At 32.8% G+C, this 14,048-nt stretch overlaps 1 protein-coding gene across 9 annotated transcripts in view; it reads left to right on the top strand.

Moving 5' to 3' along the window:
• Exoc6 (exocyst complex component 6) overlaps positions 1-14,048 on the top strand; it is a 210,817-nt gene that overhangs the window by 151,699 nt on the left and 45,070 nt on the right. For all 9 annotated transcript variants that reach the window (XM_074078754.1, XM_074078757.1, XM_074078759.1 and 6 more), the window contains one exon: positions 10,607-10,748. In XM_074078754.1, the coding sequence (XP_073934855.1) occupies positions 10,607-10,748 (142 nt within the window). The remainder of the gene's footprint in view (positions 1-10,606; positions 10,749-14,048) is intronic.

The following is a 14,048-nucleotide window of genomic DNA, read 5'->3' as shown; positions in this document are numbered from 1 at the left end:
AGTTATATTAATGAAAACTAAATTTATGTTATGTTAAATGTAGGAAGGACTTAGTGATTATCTAGAATCAAGTCCAGTTTTCTAGAAGAATTATTTGCTTAGCTAACACAACTGTCAGCCCACTACTGATAAGGGCAAATTTGGTTGATCAGCCTGGCTGCTTGAGTTTCTGATTGTGGTCTCTCTTTTACTCAGTGTATATTTGGTAAATAGGACAACATCCCATAGTATGGAGTAGAACTTCAGCCTAGTCTATATCATAAGTTCATCTTCCACAAATAAATAAATTTTGAGTTTCATTGACCTGATACAAGGTTAAATCCATGTTTCTGGGTAAATATCTTTTTCTAAAAATTTTCTATGGTGCTTAAATATTATATATTTTATCATTGAATTTTGAAAAATAAATTAGGTAATTAAGTCTTTAAGGATATTTCAATCTCATTAATCCTTGTTATTTTAAGAAATTGGTATCTAATTCTTAATATTTAAAAAAATAAGCCAGTGAATTATAATATGTATAGGACTTCAGCATGGGCTTATATGCATTTAAATTGAGGCCAGTGATTTGGTTTTTACTTTGGCTACTACCCACTCTTTAGGAAAGAAAATACATTTAAATAATTAGCTATAAGATAATTTAGCAAGCTGTCTTTCTTTAATATATTGACGCTAAATTAACAGATTATATGAGAATATAGTAACATCCTTTCTAAGCACCTTCAGAGTCATATTCTCTACAATTTTCTGTTATTTGTGAAGAAATAGACATTTTATTTCTTTCTAAATTTATAGTTTATTAGAAACATAAGTTTGAAGGTAATATTAGTTGTTTTGGTGAAACAGTCAAGATTCCCTAGGATTTGATTGTGGAATTAATGGGAATGTGCATGTATGGAGAGTGCCTTATTTTTGTGCAGATTCTATTTGTTTGTTTGGCAGTACTGGGGATTGATCTCAGGGCTATTGGCTTTCTAGGCAGGTGATCTACCTGTCACACCCACCCTACCTTCTACCCCCCCGCCCCCAGGGCCTAGGAGTGCCAGTACTTTTTGAAACCAGTGTCTGGTCTTTCCTCATCTGTAAAATGTGTTAATGAGAGTATCTGCTCCATAGGTTTCTGTGACAGTTAAATGAAATAGTATGCATAAAGTGTTTAGAAAAGTGAGTTAAGTATATGGGTGCAAATGGGCTTTCATTTGACTGAAAGTGCCAGAAAAGTGCCTGACATGCAATAGAGTCTCAAAAATATTAGTTATTACTACTCACTTCTAAGATTATTTGTGCTTCACTCAATGTTCTTTCTCTACAGTCCTATCCGAGGCTCCACTTGTAGAAATTTAGCCCAATGTGATTGATGTACCAGTGATTCATGACTGTAAATTTTCTTTCTCACCCCAGTTAAATATTGCTCTCCTCAATTGACTTAGCTCTTAATCTCTTTAAACAACTTTGGCATATTTTTCTCTTGACAGCTAGAATAAGAACTGATAAATATTTTCTCAATGTATAAATATGAAAAATTCTGCTTAGGGGAAAAAACAATTTCATCTAGCATTTAAAATGTAAATGTTCCCAACCTATATCCTCCCTTTTCTATTTATTCCTGTTACTGAAGTTCAAATTTTGATTATTATAGTTATGTTCTAATTGGCCTCTACCAACAATCTCTCCTTATTGCAGTCCATCCTACCTACCAATGCCATATTATTCTTAATTAACTACAGTTAAATCTTATTTCCCTATTCAACTTCCAACTTCAACTTTTGATTACCTATTGAATTAAATAAAAAATTCTGCAGACTAGCAAAAATATTAGCCTCTTTCTTGATACGTTTCTAAGCATTATTCTACTTGTGCATCCAAACTGCCATATTTGTTATGTCCTGGAATTATCTTGGATTTTTATACCATGACCTCATTTATAACAGTAGAAATCATTAATCTCTCCCCAAAGTGATTTCTAATACTACCTCTTCCATAAAGCTTTTGCTGGTGCCTTTTAACCATATGAAAATACTTTGTCCCTTTTATTTTCCTATTTAAATTTTGTCTAATATTCTTGTTGTTTGTAGACTTGTCTTCTTTCCCCTGTTAGGATTTAATCCCCTTATGTCAAGAACTATATCTATTCATCTTTGTATCTTCTGTAGCACCTAAGGCAATGTGTTGTACAGAGTAAGGGCTTGATAAGTATTTTTTACGCAAGTGGGAGAGAAATTGTAAAGACATGGACTACATAAAAATAATTTAGTATACCACCCCCCAAAACAGTTTTTGAATCTAGGAATATATTTATCAAAGATGATATCAGTACTGATTAAAAATACTGGTTGTTTACTCAATTTTTGCACAACTTCATGAAAGAATAATACAATAATTAAAACTACAACTCTCTAGGTTTGACTATAAATTCAATGGCAATTGGACAATATAAAAGACCCTCTTGCTCCAAAATAACCATTGCAATTTCCCAGCACTAAGGACAAATACTTTGTTCACTATTAAAGAGACAAACTTTTAGGGTTTCACTTGGCCTTTTTACTCATTTAACTTAGTAATCACTAGTTGGAAGAAGTAGTTGTAGTAATGGAAGGTCTTTTAAAAGCAAATGTTAAGAGTTTTAGTAGGAAACCAGTGGATTAGAATAGAACTCAAGACTTGACCTATAAGCAGCAGGTAAGAGGGATATAAATGGAAATAACTAAAGTAGACTCTTCTCTGTCTATAAATTAAGTGTGTTTGTGTATTTCCTGGATTAGTGTGCATACATACATGTACGTATGCATACTTAGGTATCTTATAACTTCACCCTTTAAGAGAACTAGAGATGGAATTGACTAGATCATTTCATGGTCCAGGGCTTATGAGCAAAATACCATCTTTGAAGGGGAAGATCCAGTACTAAAAACAGATGAAAGTGTAGCATCTGGCAGTTTTATTACCAAATAGCAACAAAGAAACTATGTTTGAAAGTTACTTGAGTTTATAGGAGTACTAAAGTTCTAGGAATTCAAATGTTCTTTTTTAATCTGTATGCCATGCTAAGGGGGAAAAAAAAAAAAGAAGAGGAAGATACTGTTTTCCCTTGAGTTAAGGGGAAAAGGCTGAAATGAGAGAAGAAAAAAGGAACTAAAAATTGTGGGTAGAGATTGTTTTAAGTTGAAATTGCCTTTTATTGTGAGCAGGAAAGGACAGCAAAAAGGAGATCAGGTACATGATAAGTAAAGAAAGGAAATGGTAGAAGAAGATTTTAGAGTCAGAAATTTCTTGTGAAAGCCAAGATCTGATGATGCAAAGAACATCTGTCTTTTTTTCTTCCTTGTATGGAGAGAACAATAATGGAAAAAGGCAAGCATAGAGCTTAGAGCTAATGAGAGGGAGAACAGCTTTGGTTTGTTCGTATTTACAGGATGCTTGCAGGTCAGGTAGAGATAGCAGAAAATGCAACAGGCTGAGATGTTGATATATACTTATATTTTAGAAAAACTTACACAAAGTACTGTAATTCAAAAAGTTAAGAGATTAGGCTTTGCACAGTCCCATCAAAGGAGCATGTTCAGACTAATATTTCACATGGAGAAGTTCAGACTGTGGGAAACCACCTTTTAATCACTTCCTTTTCTTTCATCCAGGAGGCTTTAGGCATTGTAGGAAATCTGTTGTGTTGTTTTAATTCTTTCTGTCTTTTATGGAAATCAATGTGGTAGACAGTAGCATTGAGATTGAAAGCCTCTGTTGATTCTTTGGAAGCAAGAGGGGAGCAATTGGCAAAGATCTGCTGTAGATGTCTGTAAAGATTTATTTTTCACTCAGAGCATTGTTAATTTTCATGTTAAAGGTTATTCCTAGGGAAAAAAAAAGAGTAAGTAGTTATACCTTTATCACTCCCAACTCTTTTTAATATTTTTTGTTTTGTTTCTGTACTGGTGTTTGAATCCAGGGCCTGGAGCTTGCTAGGCAGGTGCTCTACCACTTGAGCCATGTCCCCATCCCACCCACTCTTTATGGCTTTGTTTTGTTTTAATAAATACCTTTCTTCTTTTGATGCATTTCTCTTACCTTAAAATCCTATCCTAGATTTTTCCTCAACTTACAGGAACTTTAACAGTATCAATACTAACCTTATTCTCACAATCATGGGCCTAGAAGAGTAAAATTATTTGTCCAGAAAGCCCTTTTCCTTCAGGATGAGCATATCCCAAAACTTTGAGAATCCCCAAATTTGAGGATTCTGCTATGCCATATAATTTCTTTCAGAAAATGCTACAAATTGTAATTGAGAAACATAAATGTTAGTGGGAATTGCTTCATCTATGTCAACTAACAGAAGACACCAAAGCTACATTGAGTTGGGGAAATTGCACCTACTCTTTGAATGATTATCCCCTTGTCATACCCATTTCACAGAACATGCCATTCAAATGCATGCTTCAGCAAGTGAAGCCCTATTATTTGTACTGGACTCCCAGAATTACTCTCTAAAGATTGAAACTTAAATGTGAATCCTTGAATGACAGAGGCCTGCTCTGTGCTGTGTTTTAAATTACGGTTATGTTTATAGCATAGTCACTACATATATTAAGAGAGAGCCAGTTGGCTTGGGTGACATTTTCCAATTTAGTAATGATCATGTGGAAATCATCTCTATGGTCTAATCTACTAGTGATTTTGGCAATTTCTTTGGAAATTTGAAGTTATACTAGGAGTATAAAATATTAAATTTTCTTTATTATATAGTCCTGATACTCTAAGCTGGATGCATATATAAAGAATAAGGATGTAAGAGCTGGGGGTGTGGCTCAAGAGATAGAATGCCTTCTTAGCAAGAGGCTTTGAGTTCAAAACCCCAGTATTGCCAAAAGGAATAAAAATGTAGCTCATACAGCTATCACAGAGTTGTTGCTTTAATAATGGCTTCTAGTGTGCTTCAGTTTTCCAAGTTGAATTCTGTAGATTGGCTATACTACTCAAAGTCAACCACAGGGAAAATTAACTTCACCTTTAAGTTCTCTTGCTTTTTTTTGCATTTGCCAAGTGAGAAGAGTTATATGGCCTTAATATTGAATCACTTCTCTAATAATCACTTCTCAATCATCAGTAGTATAGGTGCAGAGGCATTTCTTCAAAACCTTGACCTTTCTAGACTTCTGTTGCTCTGCTTATCCTTGCATTCTCTTTTTGCCTGTTAAACTTAGGGTGAGCTTGAAGATACCATGGACTACATGACAACAGCAATGATACCTACCAGGAAACTAAAAATGTATATACTCCATGTCCTCTAACTCCATGTTCAAAGATTGTTTTTCTTAACAAATAAATAGATAAATAAATAAATAAATAAATAAATAAATAAATAAAACTGCCAAAGTTTGAATGATTGAGATAAAGAAGTTTTGAGGGAAGTAGAAATGTGCCATATATTATAGGTAGTCCTGAAGTTTCCTTGCTTTAGGAAAAATTTTTGTTTCAACTTCAAGATAATCATATTGTATTTATTCATTCATTCTCATCCATTTCTCCCCCCACTCCACCCCAGAGAAAACATTTACGTTACTGTCTCATGTGTCACATCCTTGTGATTGAAAATTGTTAGAAACAGAAAAAAAAATGCCTAAGAAGGGAGAATGTGGATGTGTAGCTGATTATGGGGATTGTGGTTAACAGATCTGGTAGCCATTTCTTTCAGGGATAGGAATAGCTATTTGAGGACAGAAAACAAGTATAAGAGAAAAATAGAAATGAAGAAAAGGTATTTAGAGTGAGTATATTTTGATAGACCTATGAAATTTTTGGCCAAACCTCAAAAATCTGTCTTCAAGTTAGTATTAAGGTTATTATTAAAACTCACTAAAGGAATTCATCTTGATATTTAAACCTTTATAACTCATCTATTCATATTGGGAATTTGAGTCATTTCAGTGCTATATAGAGTGTTCAGTTAGAAAACATTAAACTTATCTTACTAGGTAAAGGTATCCCTGTGCATTTGTGAAATTGTCTTGAAAATATTTTCATGTTCTATTCTAAAGTTGTAGCTTTTCTGATACAATAACATTTTGACATCTAAACAAGATGTGTCATATAGTAAAACTTTAGATTAGTGGTTCTTATATATAATAGACATGGAAGAATAATAGTTTTCTTGAACTAAAATGTCTGCTTTTAAACTATATATTCATATAGTTTATATTTCAGTCAACAATTTTTATTTCTAATTTTATTGTTTACTCTTATTTGGTGAAAGACTTCATTCTTTCAGTCTGTATCTGCTAATAAGTTATACATTGTGACTCCTTAGGAGACTGACCAATTCATCAAAATGCTTCCCTTCCTCTTTTCCCTCTGAAGAGACTATTTCACAGTCTCATAACTGAAATTTGTGTACCACACTGAGAGGCAATGGGTTTGTATAAAATAGCAATTTACCCTTTAATTTAAATAACTTTAAAAAGCAGGATCAGAATTAATATGTTCACTTCCCAATGTTAGGTTTAACATAATATTCAAATTGAGTATGACTTTCCATTTTTTTCCTGACAAGGAAACCTTTTAAAACAAAACATGTTATCAATTTAAAGAATAATACATGCACAATATATTTATAGCTATGTATTTCTTACAATGTTCATTTTGCAAAGTTGTTATTTTATGGGGATATAAATAAAGGAAAATGGACCCTTCTGGGATCATTAAGGAAAAATAGACCAATACAGAAAGAATAGTCATGATTTCAAGAGCACACTTTTGCATCAGACATACTTGAGAGAATGAAAGCAGCTTGAAAAATGCTTTCAAATAAATATGGGTGAAATCAAACTTTTTAAAAATTAGATATTTAAAATAAGAGAATGGTAATCTTTAAAATAAGAGAATTAAAATTTAAGCTGCCAAAATAGTTTTTGAGCATTGAACATTTCTCCCACTATTGTATTAGAATAGATCTATGAAAACATTGCTGGAAAGCAAAATAATTTGAGCCATAATATTAGTAAAATGTGTTACATTTTTATTACCATGCTATTTTATAATATTTCAAAAGGAAACAGTGTCTTTAGCCTAATCTATAATAGTAAATTTTTTTGGAAATTTGGTGTGACATATAAACAGATGCTTTTTTTTTTTTAATTCCTTTTAGACTGAGGTTGCTGGTTAGTGGTTTATTGTTCCTGTGATTGGCATTAAAAGCCTTATTTCACAGCTTGCAGTGAGGGGCTATTGGGTAAAGAGTGGCTATGTTCCACAAACTAAATTCAAAAAGTGTCAATCAAAGTTTCACATAGGTTACTTAGAGAATGAGTTTTCTTACTGACTTCACCAAATGTCACCTCATGCTGTCTTTGATTGGCAGAGCCTGGCAGGGAGGATGGATGAATCTGTCACCGGCTAGTTAATTGTGTTGCTGGTCTCAGTCTGACATCAGGTCTTTGACTCTTAAATGCCTCAATACAAAACAAATTAGCAGATTGTAGTCATATTTCTCATTCTATATGCTTTGACTTTGTTGAATGCAGTCCATAAATCATATTGACTGACACACAAGTAAATGATGAAAGCTGCTTTTGAGACATGAATCTAGAAAGCAGTGCTGTGAAGGTGCCATGGAAGGATGCATATGGTTGACCCTTTGGGAATTTCCTAGGAGCCAAATGTCTCTTTACCACAATTGTTCTTAGAAGAAAAGCTTTTGGGTAATGCAAAAAGGATCTAATATGTCAGCAGATTCTCTTTTACAAGTTCCTTTGAAATATAAGAAGTTTGTCTAAGGGTTTTCTCTCTTTGCAAGTTGTTTTTCAGCAAAATGTTAAAGCAGGGCAAAAAGTTAGTTATCTTTAAAAGTTTAGCAGGTGTTTTTTGAATTTTGTGCTATTAAAAAGAAAATGTTAATAATTGTTGCAATTAATTTTTCAGATGAAGGGAGGAGAAATGTTTGGGTGCTTAAAATTTATTAAATGTGCAATGTTTTCTGTCACTTAATTATTTTGGCTTTGTTATGTTAAAAATGTATCTCATGAGAGGTCTAGTTTTTAAAGATGGTTTTTAAAGTACTTAGATTATTTTTCTTTTAGGAAATGATACATTATTAAGAGCATCAATAATGATACCAATAATATTCTTCAGATAGGGCTATTTGTTAATAGCAAAATGTGCTAAGGACCACAGGCATTTGAAATAAATTACAGATACACTTTTTGGGTGTACAAACTTTGGACACATTAAATTTGTCCTATGTGACATTTAAGAATGGTTTTTTACATTCTGCAGGCAGATATTAGACATTTAAAAATAGCATATAGTCTTACAGAATATAACTTAAAAATTTAAGTATCTAAATGTTTGATAGCATTAACTTAAATTTTGGTGTATAAAAAGGAAGAAGTTACTTCATTTGAAAAATTTATAAAATAGCATGTATTTAAAAGTTCTATCTTTGAAAACAGTAAGTCTATAATATGCTTAACCAAAAGAAATGTAATATTAGCATTTTATTGTTACATATATTATTTAGATAAAAGAGCTATGTTCGTGTATGTATTTACATTTTTCTACAAGATTTATGGACTAGACTCACCTGTGCTCGTCATTGTTTTTAAAAAGCTCCAGTGCTATTGCTGTATAGTTATTTATAGTTTTTGAACCCATGTTACCTTTTAAGTTTCTTTAAAACAACATCACTTGTATTTTGCAGTGTGTGTGTGTGTGTTTATGAAATGAATTTAATAATTTTTGGCAATTAATTCGCTTTTGCAATTAGTACATTTTAGTAGCAACGTAAATAGGACATGGAACTGATTTGATGGAGAAGTACATTAAACTAAAATGCACTAGCTGTTCCATTAAATCAAAATGGCATTTCCGTGAAGTATTTGCAAGCCTATTACATTGTAATTAAATGATGTGCCATTGATTTCTTCTTTTTATGCTTTTATTCCCCCTCCAATTCATATTGGTATTATTCTGCTTGGGGACTGGAGCTGCATGCCTCCCAGTCTAATTCCTCATGGGTTTAGGGGATCTTGAAGCATGCTGGGTTTTCATTGTTTGCTACATTCCTTTTTGGCAGTTCATCAGTATCTGTCAAATTTATTGTTTTCATTGGCTTTTATCTCTAAAGTTTTTGATTGAGAAATTAACATTCCATTTCAGATGTTTAATTTTCCTCTGTGCATAGTGTCTAATGCTAAAGACACATTTGTAAAAGTTGCTTGGTTCTAGTCTGATTTTTAGTGTGTAATTAAGAACATATATTTTAATAAATGTTATGAAAATATATGTTCTTTATTACCTTTCAAATCAACTCTACATAAATGTTTTTGTACTAGTAAATTACAGCATTTATGTTTGGGAGATACTTTTCGTGGCTTTGTAGCTTTACTGGTCTTTGTGGTGAGTAGGAAAAAACATAAGTAAATGGAAATAAGGCAAAACATGGGATGTCGTCCAAGAGTCATTTCTAACCATGTCCATAGACCTTTGAGTCCTACTATGGGAATCAGCCCATCATCAAATCACATAATTATTATTGAAGGTAGCCAATGTAGGAGCAATATTATACTAGAAAATTTTACCTAAAAGACTTTTAATATTTTATCTTAAACTTCAAATACAAAGCCTGATTAGAAAAATAATTTATAGTAAAAGTGATATAGTATTGTGATTCAGCTGTGTAATCTAGAGGCTAAGCATTTAAAAATTTTTTATTTTTAAGAAAACAAAGCTATCAGTGAAAGTTGATATTTAAGTAATGTTGTATATCATAGGGAAAGAAAACCATAAGTGTTTATAGTTTACTTAACTACATATTTCTAAATTACCATATTTCTAAATTTCTAAAACTAAATATAGCAAGAATTTGATTGAATACAGATGGACTTGAAGTCATGTAGGTGATAAGATTTCACTCCTCGTCCCTCACCAGTGATTGAAGCTATGCCACATACTAACATTTTGAGTAGAAGTTAAAGACTTATAACTCAAAGTATATTTTGACCTTTAGGTACAGTTTAAATAGTAATTGTAAATTAAATTACACTTTAAGTTATTAACTTCCTTTATTCTGTCTTAAATGTATAAAGGAGAGCTTAGAAAGCATTATATGGATAAAATATTTTGTCAATATGGCAGTAATTTTATGTCATAAATATGTTATGCATCATATCATATCAGATTAAGGGTTTTTGAGGCAGGATCTTTCTATGTAGCCCAGGCTGGCCTCAAACTCATGATTTTCCTGCCTTCACCTCCCAGGGGCTGGGATTACAGGCATGTACCATGTAAATGTAATATTTTTAATGTGCATTTTAAAAACTATTTGCGGTATTTCAAGAGATCTGTAATAATTGTGTTTTTAAAACTTGTATTTTAATTTTCTTTTGGGCAGTTGAAGCTTTAATAATACTATATCTGAGAAAGATGAGCTTTAATTCCTATGATACGAAGGCATAGCCACTCAGAATACAAAAACAGAAAAGCCAGTAATCACTATCGTATTAACAAAAAGAATGCCAGCTATATAATTTTTGTAGTATTTTATGGTGTTTTTTCTGTGCTTGCTTATTTGGTTTTTTTTTTTTTTTTTTTTTTTTGGTTTGGTTGTTTTGAACAGGGGAAAGTTGCCCAGACAGCTTGCATGTCAGCCTGCCAGCATCTGTCAACATCCTTAATGCAGATGCTACTGGACAGTGAGTTAAAACAGATAAGCATGGGAGCTGTGCAGCAATTTAACTTAGATGTCATTCAGTGTGAATGTAAGTACTATATTGGTTAACTTTCATGAATTTCTAGGACTCTGTATTTAAGTTATATGAAAAAAATCATATGCAGTAGGATAGCTCAAAAAGGGGGAGAAGACCTTATTGAACTAAACTTTGAGCAGCCTTAAGAATAGGACCACTTCTTTACAGGAAGAGAAAAATATCTCAGCTCACATTCAAGGCTTCTAGAGAGAGACACTAAAGTGGTAATCCAGATTGGGATAATTTTAAAAAATGATACAGTTTCCCCATTATTTCTTACTTTGGTCATTCTTGCCTTCTTGCAAGAAATGATTACTTTTTCTGAGTAACGTTTAGATACCTGGTAAAAGGATAATCTTAATCTTACGCTGCATACCAAATGAAGCTTCTCAGTTTTTGTTTTTCTTTCCCAAAGATTTCTCAAGCCTTGGTAGTCGTCATTATTTTTCACTTTATTTTGTTTAGGTAACATGAGTTGCATATTCCATAATATCCACACACTAGCTAACCCCTTTCAAAGCTGGATGTGTTAATTCGATTATTTGTGTTACTAGCCTTCTTATAAGTGCTCCTGAATATGGATTTGTCAGCCCTTAAATTATAACTCTTAACTACAGAACATGAGTACACAAGAAATTTTCAAGCAGTGCTTTCAAATGAATTGTCTGGTTGACAATTGGTCAGGCACCTGTGTTGACAAATTGAAAAGCAGTGGGCACAAGAAGGATTATAATATATTTGAGGAAAAATTTGCAATAATATATTCTTTGTAAAAGATATTTAAAAATTAAATGTACCAACAGTCAATTGAAGCAGGAGTAACACTGTTTTTCTCTAACAAATGTCAAATATCTGTGTGTCCATTGTATATAATGTGTCCTTTTAGGAAAAAAATAAAATTCATTCTTTTTTCCTAGAAAGTGATTCTAATTTTTTCTAACCAAGAAACTTATCTTTCTCAAAATAAAACTTACCATTTATGAATACTTATTTTGTATTTATAAAAATATTTTCTGCCAAAATCATTTTTAACAAGTTTCTAAGCTTATACCAATTGTTATTTTTATTCCAGAAATAATTTGAAACTTCTTTCTTTTATCTTTTTCTTTCTCTTTCTTCCTTCCCTCCTGCCTTCCCGCCCTCATTTCTCTCTCCCTCCTCCCTTCTTCGTCCCTCCCTCCTCCCTCCTTCCTTCCTTCCATGCTAGGAATTAAAACCCAAGTCCTGGTGCACAAGCTCTACTGCTGAGCTGCACCCCAGCTTAAACTGGTTTTTTTTTTTTCTTTTATTATTCATATGTGCATACAAGGCTTGGTTCATTTCTCCCCCCTGCCCCCACCCCCTCCCTTACCACCCACTCCGCCCCTCCCTCTCTCCCCCCTCAATACCCAGCAGAAACTATTTTGCCCTTATTTCTAATTTTGTTGTAGAGAGAGTATAAGCAATAATAGGAAGGAACAAGGGTTTTTGCTGGTTGAGATAAGGATAGCTATACAGGGCATTGACTCACATTGATTTCCTGTGCGTGGGTGTTAAACTGGTTCTTAAAGTTTGTTTTAAAAGTTGTCTTATGAGATCATTCAAGTTTTAAAAAGTTGTCTTATAAGATAATTCAAGTATGGCATTGATTACATAAATATTTTATATGAATATTGTTTGAGGCAATTTTGCATCATTACACCTTTAATGTAGCTTCAGAATAATTGTTGGCATTTGGTTGTTTCTTCTCTGTTAGATTTATTGCCCAATGATAGAAACTGCTGCTTGTTTTGGCAGCTTTAGGTGTTCTCAGTCTTCTGTCTGTTCTCTTACTTTTCCGTGAAGGGCTAGCTTAACTATACTTAGAGAAAGGCACATAATACCCTCAACTCTGTGCCTCACTATCCTGCCATAGGATGGTTTCCACTTTCAGTCAATCCTTTAGGTACAGTTAATGAAGGCTCTTTTTAAAGTGCTGACATCACTTTCAGCGATATATAATATGCATATATATATGTGTGTGCGTGTGTATATATATAATGTAAAAATGAAATAATTTTCTCTAACAAATATGTTAAGAAAAATTTTTAAATAAGTCTTCATCCTATTTTAAACATTTTTTAAATCTAGAAGAAAGTGGTTTTAAAATATGAGTTAATTTTCAGTATTAACATAGTAAGGTAAGCATGCTTTCTGTATATTGAGACAAGGAAAGGAGAATAAAGGGAGACAAAAGGAAATTGGCTAGTTAGGAGGAAGACTAGAATGCTTAGTAAATTTGTGATGAAAAGGAGTCTGGGTACCATGGAAATCAACTAGGATATGGAGGAGAATATAAACAGGTAGCTTAGATGAAGAATCCTAGAAATTAAAGGATCATTGTGGTCTGTCCCCTCCGCCCCTACACCGCACACCACACACACTTGTAATAATACACACACTCCACTCATATACTCCTCCACTCTGAAGTCATCTCTAAAATAACTGCTGTGTAGTTGTTTAGGTGTTCCTTGAACACCCAATTTGGGGGATTAACTTCTCTTCAGAAAATATTTCTATATGATACATTTCCTATGATAACCTATCAATAGATTACATTGAGCTGAAACTACTTTCTTTCTGAACTTCATTTAGTGAACCTACCTTATTGCATAGTCACCACTAGTTTATGTTGTGACTTCTTGCAAATCAGTAAAGGTGTTCTCACCAAAAGGAAAAAAGCAAAAGAGCTGTTTTCTTTATATGCACTAGAGAAAGTTTACCCTTTTCCCAGCTGGACTCAACTCCTACATGGCACATGACTTGTCAAGTAAACTGTACACTAAATTTTAGCTCTTTCCCTCCTCTCCTCTCCTCAGTTGTCACCTGTGTATGGGAAGCAGCCTGACAACTATTTGTGATATTTCTGCTTAGGGTCATACAGAAGAAAGCAAACCTCACCTATAAGACAATTACACTGAAAACTTCTCTTATATATGCTGAATCTTCTACAAACTGGTTTAATAATAATCTGCTCAGTGTCAATGTCTGATACCCAAATGTAGGGAAACCAGTATAATATGTAGTTGGGCTATCAAATACATTGTTCTATACTCTGTACTTTTATTAATAAAGCCCAAAGTGTTAAGACATTTTTGGTGGTCAGAAAATATACTCTCAAATAATGGAAACTAAAGTGTTCTAAAATCTGTTATTTCCTCCACACCTTTTTTTGTGATCGCTAAGTTTTGTTTTCCTAATCTTATATTTGCATGATTGGTTTTTCGTTTAGGATTTTAAGATAATCCCTAATATTATTTATTTGTTTAATTAATTTTGTGGTACTAGGGCTTG

The sequence above is a fragment of the Castor canadensis genome, chromosome 7 (genome assembly GCF_047511655.1).
Source record: "Castor canadensis chromosome 7, mCasCan1.hap1v2, whole genome shotgun sequence".
Classification (NCBI taxonomy): Eukaryota; Metazoa; Chordata; class Mammalia; order Rodentia; family Castoridae; genus Castor; species Castor canadensis.
This window is presented reverse-complemented; position numbering and strand designations above follow the sequence as displayed.